Source organism: Opisthorchis viverrini (genome assembly GCF_000715545.1).
Source record: "Opisthorchis viverrini unplaced genomic scaffold opera_v5_315, whole genome shotgun sequence".
Taxonomy (NCBI): domain Eukaryota; kingdom Metazoa; phylum Platyhelminthes; class Trematoda; order Opisthorchiida; family Opisthorchiidae; genus Opisthorchis; species Opisthorchis viverrini.
In genome coordinates, this window is record NW_008751965.1 from 488,057 (window position 1) to 498,682 (window position 10,626).

The window sequence follows — 10,626 nt, forward strand, 5'->3', positions numbered from 1 at the left end:
TGGAAACAACACAGAGGAGAGCAGGTCATCTACTGGCTGTAACAGCGTAGTCAATTTATCAGATGGACTCTCAGGTGAAGACAAACATCGTCTAAATTGGGTGCTGATTGTTGGGCCTTGACATTACCAGCAACACCCGTCTTGGTTGCTGCTTTCTTAGACGCATCGTGTATTTCTTATCTCTGAGTAGATTTTCCACCTCAAGTGGGGCTGCTATTCGGTCGACCTCCCCTGTGAACTGTGCTCTAACTCTCCTTAAAATCACTGAATCTACACTAGCATACACTGCTTCTAGATATGCTGAGTAGTAGTTTACGATAGCGAGATGGCCCAATTGGTTACAGCGCGATTTTACTGACTGAAAGCTCCGTGGTTTGTGCCCGACCTCCGCCTCTCGACTTCCTCTGTCGAGGCTCGGGCAACGTGGCAGTATCCCAGCCCTCGTGCAACCTACGGGTGGCATGGCAGCTACGCACAAGCTAACGATTTTTGTTAATTTCCGGTGAACATTGGTGTTTCACTTCCACCATTCTTGTGTGCCATTTAGTCAATGTAATTTAATGTAGCCAAAGGGCCTCGAGGTCAGGCTAAACTTAATGTGAGTGTCCTAGGTGTTCAGATATTGAAAGAATTCGCTGACCTCATCCAGCTTTATTACACTTGCGGAACGCCAGAAAACCCTTGATGAACAATCGAATCTGTTTAAAAATTTCTACTCAAAGTGTCCCATGTACAGGAATACGGTTATCGTTTCACCGGATTTATGCAGCGTTCATTCCATGTGAATGTGTGTGAGTGAATTGGGTCAGTCATATTGTAAATAAAGAGTCTGTATTCTCTAGATCTCTTAAGCATACCCGCAGGACATTTGTCGCGGTATTCGATCTGGAATTGCCATTCCGCTGTAAGCATGCCGTCTGGGGCGACGTAAGAATAAGTGAATTCGGCGTGGTGATTCACACGTCCACCTTTTGCAAGAATCCGTGAACATCAAATTGTTTTCGTAAACACACCGATTTAATTCACTTCCAGACGCCCACAAACCGAACACGCTTCCATTTCCAGGTGAGCCTTCCGGATTCTAATGCGTATTTTCATCAATACAAAAACTACCAATACTAATTTCAGCTTATATGGTTTGTAAGAGTCGATCATACTTCCCGATGGAGTGTTCCAACTGTGAAACGCTGTGACGTTTGATACGAAAGTCGGCATTAATGTCCCCTTGGACCAAAGGATTTTAAATGTGCCCCGTAAGCCAGCAGTCACGTGAAAACAACGTTGTATACTGGGGTTGCTCTTCCTGACTGCTTGAGGCGCATGAGTGCTCAACAAATTCATAGAAAATACCACAGATCACCAATGTCCACATCTTGTTGGAATAGGTTTGCTCAAATGATCAGTCGTTGAGAAAGCTGGTCAAAATTGTCGATCATACCTCGATTAGCATAAACTTTGTACCGCAGACCTATTAAATTTGTGGTAGATAGCTTTTCACACCATCGTCATATATTTGTAAGGCGAAGTTCAACTTACAGGAGACGCGCAGTATAAAATGCCAGGCCCATTATGCTTAAATCAAGCCAAGATATGGTGCGCCATTGTTCGCTTCTTCTCGTGTTCCTGTTCTGTATCCACAACGTTGCACGTGTGGACGCCGTCAGTTTAAACAAACGGTCATCCCTATTTAACAACCAGCCGTCAAAGAACTGGGTTGTCCTGGCTGCTGGTTCGAACACCTGGGAAAATTATCGACATCAAGTAGGTTTCCGTTGGTTTTTTTGGTTTGAGGCTCAAATGTTCAACTAAATCCTCCAAGTTTGCACCAACGTGCCCCCAAACGGTTGTGGCCTAGCTAGTTCTCTGCATGACTGTGATATTTTAATCTAAAAGGCGGTGGATAGATGTCACAATTAATGGACAAACATTTCGCCGCCTGTATTGGTTTTCGTCAGTAGTTCCGTGTCTTAAAACGATATTTTGTTTTGGGTGAGGTCGATTATGCGGTCCTATCAAACTCAGATGTTACTTAGGTGCATAGTGAGATTCACGTTAATCGGAATCCGACATCGTCACCCATATGCGCTTTAGGTCGCGTTATGTAAGATGAAATGACGGCCTGTGAGTGGAAGTTATGGTGTTGTATCAAACAAGAGTTCGATATTTTTCAAATCACCACTAATCATCTGAAATGACATTGTAGCTTCATCGTATTGCAGAAGCGCTCACGAGCTCCGCAGTACCGTAGCCTAGAGTGGCCTGCTGTATAAATCAGGTGTGAGAAATCCCAACAAATCCACTGACGTACCAAAAACATTACCCTTCATGACTATTGCACCGGAATTGCTAGGCAATGTGAGCGGATAAATTTATACTACTTAGTGAGACCAACTAGCGTGCATTTGGAACAAACATATAGAGCTCCATCTTGTTCAAATTCGTTCGTCCATTGCCTACCATTTGCTTGGGGTTACACGAGAATCGTATGGAAATTTCACCCGTAATCAGTGCGTGTATATCCATTCTTAGGATTCAGTGGGTAATAGATGATTGCCACTGAGTTTCGCCACAATGTGACTATTTATCTAGCACAGAAGCGAACGACAGATTCGGACGTATTCGCGAAGCCAAGGGATACCAAGATTGTCCTGCTTCGGCGAGGAGATCGCTTGATTGGACATGGTACTTTGATCCACACAAGCCCTTCCAGCGTAGAATCATGCTTCCTTTTCTTGGGATAATGCACCCCAATGCTGTTTTAAGAATTGATGCTCCAACCAGGATGGATTAAACTTTTTTAGCCTCCATGCTCCACTCTGCCTCAATTCACGCTTAATTCCCGTGTCATTGTGTTCTCATTCAGGCGGACGTATTTCACGCATATCAATTGGTGCGTAAAAACAATGTTCCACCGGAGAATATAATTACCTTCGCCTACGATGATATTGCCAACAATCCCAAGTAATCAACGCGCACAATGTTTGCTATATAGTAACAAATACAGTGTAGAAACGCGCTTCGTTGTTTGCTCATAACATGTCTCATTGGTTTGCCGTCATATCAGTTTTTCCGTTGGTTAATGCGTTTTCATGACTGAAGATGCCATAGAACCCTGATGGAAGCAACACTTGTTGATGGTGTTCATGATGTTGACGATGGTGATAATGATGTATACTCGTTTGGGTACTCGTTTGAGTAATATGAAATGAATAACATTGATACCTAGATGTCGTTTTAGTGCTGCAGCCGCCGCTGATGTGGATGATCAGGATGAGGAAGATGATGAAGATGAAGGTCAGGATAATGATGATGATCATGATGACGCTGATCAGGTTGATGATGTTGACGATGTTGATGATTATGATAATGAGAATGATGATGATGATAATGATGATGATGACGATGATGATGATGATAAGCAGGATGATGATTATAGTGAGGTTGAGGATGATGATGATCACGATGATGTTGATGATGACAATCAGGATGATGGTGGTGATGATCAGGATGATCAGGATGATGATTGTGATGATGATGGGGATGGTGATTGTCAGGATAACGATGGTGGTGATGATGATGATGATGATGATCATCATCATCATCATCATCAGAATGATGATGAGAGGGCGGAGGATGATGAGGATAATATGTCCTCGTTTTATTTGTCAGTAAATTGAACGTAATCACATTTTTATTTAGATGCTTCAGTACATCTCCTGTGTGATGATTTGAAGCAAAGTGTAAGCAGACAATCTAATCGGCTAAACATTTTGTGATGCAGCCGAATATGAAATAATATTTGAATGTAGAGTTACCTAAAAGAAATACATTTTCGATTCAAATTGGTAATTTTCTCTGTCATGAACTCTAAGGGGATAATTGTAGGATACCTAAACTATTTCTGCTCAAAGTAATCTTAGTCACACTCAATCGAATATCTGACAGAGGGTGCACTCATCGTCGTAAAAATTTAATCGAAAACAATTCCGGGAGTCAACTTCCATCAGCATCATGAACCTGACATTTTTTTTCTATTCGGCTCACATGTTAAATTCTCTCAAGAGACCCACTGCTACATTTTATTCTTTAATTCCAGAAATCCGTTTAAAGGCAAAGTGTTCCATGACTACGAGCACGAAGACGTCTACAACGGTGTGGTTATTGACTACCGTGGAAAAGTAAGCCCGTGTTCCGGTGCGCAGCAATCAAGTGAATTCCTGCATCAGTTCACCTTGTATCACAAGAAGCAAATAAATGACACTGCGGATCAAAACACAATACAGGGCAGATTAATCAGTTTTACCACATTACAGAATGTTCAATCCACTAGAACGAACATTAGTCATAACACTGATCATAGAGGACTCCCAGGAATCTCTAGACCTGCATTTGGCTATCGTTGTTGTCAAAACAACCATAAAAGGTGCCCGAGGACCAACAGTGTTCGAATAGCTTTCTCCGAGGAAATATCGTGTGATATTCTGGGACAGCACATTCAGCCAAATGATATCATAGATAAGAGATCCCCAACTGCGATTCAGTTCAGTGCTGATGAATGATACTCACTTCAAGATAGCGGCTATTTCTCAAGTACGTTGCATTCCTCCCCGACTGAGGTAGAGATGAGGGCTACTTGGTAGCTGTTCCTGGTAGTCCGTTTTCAACTCAACTACTAACACCAGGCTCGAAGAGCAAATCCAGATGGCATGCTTGGCAAACAGAGCAACAATCGAGCTTCTCAATTTTCAGCATATAGCGACCATCGTGAAAATAATATGAGCGAAGCTGGTGGGCAGACCGTAGATTTCAATTATTTGTTGGATTGCAAGTCGATGGTTGCTGTGAATAGACTGAGTGTGGAGAACATCATTGTCACAGGAATAACTGGTCATACATTTTTATCCGTTTTAGGATGTCACACGGGATAATTTCGTGAAAGTGCTGAAAGGGGATAAGAAACTTGAAGCCAACGAGAAAAAGGTGCTGAAAAGGTGAGTTTGTGTGGAAGAGGATATTGTGGGTGCGCTGGCTGATCACAGTCGGAATTCCAGTTTTGGAGTTCATCGTAATCGGATTTATGAAATGCGTGTTTTTTTTCTCGTATGATACTTGTTGTATAATCTCTTTAAGTAAACCTCCCAGAAGTCAGTAAAAATGATTTACTTCACCCCTGTGGATACAGGGCTTATCTATTTCATCTCAGACTATTGGTTATCATTACCTCATAGACATTATTCGCCACTGTGAACAAGTTTCGGAAATAATCAAATATGCGCAGATTTAAACGGTCTAACATCTGCTTAGTGCTGTTCAACTTATGGTCGGTCGGTTTTGGTTTGCTCGGATTCTGCAGATGTTTAACCCAAGGTTTTTTGCAGCCAAATGAACAGTGTTGTTTGCATGATCGGAATCCAAGTCCCCGTAATATTTTCCCGTCAATTTTTGCACTAGCTTGTTTGCTTTTCTCCTTTTACCACGTTCTTTGACAGATCTTATAAGCAAATGAACAGAAACGTGATTATACCTTTTCTAATACTAAGTTGAACAAATTCAGATTTTTGATCCCGCCTTTAAATTAGTTGGGATGGAGATGGAAAGCGAGATGGTCTATAGAATAGGTGATCAAAGGTGATAAACTCATCTGCACATTAAACCAGTTTTTTACTGGAAGAGCAATCATGAATGCAAACTAGGAAATTTCGGACTACAACCCAACAGAAATTCAGAAACACACGATCGAAATGTACTACCGAACACACAAGTCGGGCTGAGAGCCAAACGAATGTGGAAAGTCATTCTGCGACACAACAGAAATTGGTAGCCGATCAATCAGACCATGAACTAAAGGTCTTCAGACAGAAACTACCTTAAACAGCAACCGAATTCAGAGGATGCAAGCCACAAGGCCGCACAGTTCCAAATTTACCATTAGGACCCCGAGAAGTGCACGCTCCCTTCAGCCAGTCACAACCGCATAATATCAGGCAGGTATGGGGTAGCTCCTAACGAAACCATTCACACATGATGTCACTTCGGTTTGGGTGAAACATCTGTATGCTGACCATTACGTCAGAGAACAAATGAACACCATCATGATCAACGATCAAACACGGAACATTTCCAGATCAATTTTATATAGAACATATCTCTTCGATATCCGTGTTCAAAATGTAGGATCGCCTCACCTCGGTTATAATATTTTTACTAATTAGTGTATGCATTATGTAGATATTTTATTGAACAGATGTGATGATGCTGACAAACGCGTGTTTCTGAATTAGCTGAGTGTGACCATTACAACGGAAAGCTGATAAAATTAGCTTAACCGGAAAACTGCCTCAAACCACCTCCGTGAAGATGAAACCATAGAGGCGACTACATCTCATGATAAAAGAATTAACCAACAGACGCCTGAACAATCGACTTATCATTCCCGTATTCATGCGGCCATTCAAATAGCAGAGAAATGGATTTTAACGTAGCTACTGATTATATCCAGCAGCGAGTACAACGCAATATTCCGAACTACGTGTTCGCCATCGTTCCATTTCCGCGTTTTTTGGTTCCGCTTTCCTATGCGCTAGAGCGCAACCCAATGAGCCACTATTCAAGACCACCTCAAACTTTCTGCCTGCTCACAGCGGTCCTGATGACAACGTGTTCATCTTCTTCTCTGGCCATGGTGCGGTTTCCCACATTGGCTTCCTAGAAGAATATGTAAGTTTAGTTAGCTTTCGTATCCATGGTTTTAGGACGCAGATTTTTCATCGGAAGCTAAATAGGGAACGGATTGAAAAGGCTTACGTAAGCGTATGTTGCCTCATTGACATCGGCAATTCCTTATAAATAGAGTTTATATTCAAACTGTTCTACACATCAGCTGGAACATGGAACACAACCTACGATGTTTGTACGTCAATCTCAAGAGCGACATCCACAGGAATTCAAGTTTGTTAGGTCTCGTTAAGATGCTTTAAAAGACACCGTCACATAGACTTCTTTTTTGAAGTTTAAGCTTGCTCAACACACATAATTTTGCAGTCGATCCATTTAGAATGCTGAGCAAATTTAGATACCATAAACAAAGAACCTGGTCGTTTAGGGTCACCCGTGAGGCACAGATGATACGAAGCAAGCATCAGTTGAATTCCTCCCGACCGGACAACATACTGTTTTTCGCTTCTAGAGCGACAGCACGAATCCTAAACAGTATGAATTTTTGTTTTTAAGTATGAGAAAACCAGTCGGTGATGAAAAGCCTAGAAGCAATGTTCAACTGTTCCACCCGTATTAGGAATCATCAGTGTTGCGCTCGACGACGCAGCGAGTAACAGATCGGTCAAGAACGACCAACACAGCCTGATTTATCCGCACTAAGTCAGGACATAACGTCGCTCATTGTTCAACCAAGGGATCCAAATCACTGGTGACTGACCCATCGAGTGACTCATCTTGAGCTCACGAGAATTTTTCTTCTCTTGCGACAGCTGTATGCCATGGAGCTGAACGATACCCTCGCCTACATGCATTCAAAAAAAATGTTCAACAAATTGGTGCTGTACATGGAGGCTTGCTACTCTGGCTCTATGTTTAAAGATGTTCTTCCTTCAAATATGGGAAGTAAGTAGCGTAAAATTCTGGCTGATTCTTGCATAGATCTTGTGAAATAGCATGCATAATGTCAATCATATGCATGGCTTACAAGCGGTGTTAACCAGAAAAACAGAACGCAATTCCAAGCTTGGTTTATGCTTGCTCACATCGCGATCTTTGTATGGAAGTACACCATCACTCTACGCAAGAAGCGTTGATAGATTTCACCGATCATTGTCGCTTACGCTGCTGAACCAGTTTCATATGAGTGGATGATGTCATCGTGAAACCGGTACAACCCCTGTGATATTTTGTGTACCTTCGCAGCAACCACCAATGTCAAGTAAATGCCTTCATTGTAAATTATAAATGGATCGTGGGTCTTTTATAAAAAGTACACTTCAACCCATCAACCAACGGTTCTAATGATTGTGGCATCACAAGCTTTGACCGTTATCGTCAGTGGTCTATGTTTGGGTGTTACCCTAAAAAACAGATGGAACAGTCACACATTTATTTGATTTTAACGGGTTGACCCAAAGATACACAAAGGAATTTCTCATTCATGAGAGTATCTGTCAAATTTCGCTCAGTCTGGGGTTTAGTTTTGATTACGTTTTAGAGAATGTCAAGGCTTGCGCCTACCTGATTTGCCGGAAGGAGCACGAAAACCGTTCTCCTCTGTCAATGAAATGTCAGCGACCTTCTGAGTAGTGTGTTAGTTCTACACCTTTGTCATTTTCATTATATCTCTGAGGCAAACGGTACGTTCGTCAGTACTTCACCTCACTATTTTACACATCTTTGATATTGACCCATGCTATCTTTTCTGTTGACTGAACCACTAAACTTGCAGTCTACGCGACAACCTCAGCCAAGGAAGATGAAAAATCCCACGCTATTTTTTGTTTTGACCCAACAATCCGTGTATGTTTGGCGAACGTTTTCTCGGATGCTTGGATTGCAGATTCGGAACAGGTAGGTTTTAGCAAAACTGTTGCAGATAAGCCTGTCAGTTGTGGATGGGTAGTCCGGTAATATTCAGCAGCCAGCGGTAGTCCAGTTGATTTACGGCAATTCAGCCACCACGGCTGTCCGGTGGCCCCAAAATGATCAAACCATTTGTTGTATGTCCAAAATTTCTCACCATCCTCCCAATCAGATTCGCCTCTGATCTTGCAGAGGGATATGAATGAGATTAACAAACGTGTGGGTGCTATCGGTGTAGATCGCTCTCTACGGAGACCGCCTGATTTCCACCGTAAACGGTTTAGGAAGTTGCAAATCATGTCCCTGAATCGATGTTATTGTAGTCCTCGTTATCACTTTTGGGTTAGATCGCCTTACTAATTGTCCGGGGCTGTAGGCGCATCGGAATGATTGTGGTAGTCCAGAATTACCAATCCATTTCGATTCTTTTTTTGAATAGGGCTTCAAATGGATTTTGAATACACGCAGGGAAGCGTTAATTTTGTACACGGATGTTCACAGTGATGACGTTGCTTGTGGTGATGATGTTGAGGATGAGGCTGATGAGGATGGTGATGATGATGATTATGATGATAATGAGGATGATGATGATTTGGATGATGATGATGGTGATGATTATGATGATGATGATGGTGATCAGATCCTCAGAGCATCAAATCGTTTAGATGTTGTGTATGCGCATGTATGGTGTCCAGGAACAGCGGAGTGCTCACTAGTTTACCAGTAATATGCCTCGTTCTCGGTTGTCTTAACTGTAGTGGTGGTTTCACGGTTTTGCCCACATTGGATCCCCTTTACATATATCCCCTTTGTCATTATCTCTTACCCGCGCGCAGCATAACATAAAAAAGCGCACACTAGAGAAGCAATATGGGGCGGTGAAAAGGAAGGCGTTAAGTCACGTGATGAAATACGGTGAAATGGTGAGTCATAAATCCCCACGGGGGGATTCAATATGGTCACCTGTGAAGAGTCAAACTGCTATGAAAATAAGTTTATACATCGAGATGACGGTTGTATTTTGTTACCCGTGAAAGTTGACGGTCACGGGTGAAAATTCTTGATTGGGAACCTCAGGTTCCACAGACAAAGTTCAGCAAGGTTGCTAGTCCAAACATCTGGTTATCCAAACCAAGCCAGTGTCACTTTCCGGATAAGGAAGCAGTGGCTTTTGGTACCTAATGGTTCATACGCCGGTGCAAAAGGAAGTCGAAACTCTATGAGTCATTTACAAGTAGCTCAGAGGAAGAATAGTTTTGCACGATGACCGAAACTTCCATCTGAAAACCCGACACTCGAGGATCTAGTCAATGCGTGGCCTAGTGTTGTGTTTTTCCGTGATTGAACGGTGAGTGACGTTGTTTGCTGTCTACGAGAAAGACAATCACACTGCTACTCACTCACTCGGGACTGACTGGTTAGTAAATGAGCCTTGGACCTGAGCGAGCAAACCTAGGTGATAATACTAGGGATTCGTTGTACATCAATGACTAATGACACTGCTGATTGTGGGACTGTTTCCGAACTGATATTCATTGTTCAACAGGATCTTTCAACACTAGCACCTAAGCAATTAAATGTGAAACTACGGTCGCTTGGTGTGCCGTGTCTTGGTTGTAAGGAACAAGACGCTATCTTGATATCGAACTGATAGGCGTATGTTTATTGTTCGTTTCAGACGATGGGCAGCCTCCCAGTTGGAAAATTCCAAGGTCATTATGATCTATTGATGCACCGGAATGACGGGGCAATAACAGTATGTGTACAACGCGGTATTCACCGTTTTGAAACGTTCATTTGAAAAGTCATTGCCTTAGCATTGGATGGATAACGAACCAGGTGACCACTCCATTTCTAATGACACTCTAAGAAGTCGCCACTTCAGTGGCAGGGAAGCCTCTACTTCCGGTTAATAAAAATAAACGGTGTCAATTTAGGACTGAATCAATAACCTCAATTAGAATGTTTTGTGGCGGAAACAAACGATAATGCTACAAACAACGAAAAGACTCTCCATGTGGTTTGCAACATATACGCATATAT

At 42.3% G+C, this 10,626-nt stretch overlaps 1 protein-coding gene across 1 annotated transcript in view; it reads left to right on the forward strand.

Annotated features, from left to right (window-relative positions):
• Positions 1-1,590: 1,590 nt before the first annotated feature.
• T265_09828 (hypothetical protein) overlaps positions 1,591-10,626 on the forward strand; it is a gene marked incomplete at both ends in the record, with an annotated part of 20,531 nt that continues 11,495 nt past the window's right edge. The window contains 8 exons of the mRNA XM_009176014.1: positions 1,591-1,761; positions 2,864-2,961; positions 4,097-4,178; positions 4,912-4,991; positions 6,642-6,717; positions 7,488-7,620; positions 8,450-8,571; positions 9,420-9,506. Coding sequence (XP_009174278.1) covers positions 1,591-1,761; positions 2,864-2,961; positions 4,097-4,178; positions 4,912-4,991; positions 6,642-6,717; positions 7,488-7,620; positions 8,450-8,571; positions 9,420-9,506 — 849 coding nt within the window. The remainder of the gene's footprint in view (positions 1,762-2,863; positions 2,962-4,096; positions 4,179-4,911; positions 4,992-6,641; positions 6,718-7,487; positions 7,621-8,449; positions 8,572-9,419; positions 9,507-10,626) is intronic.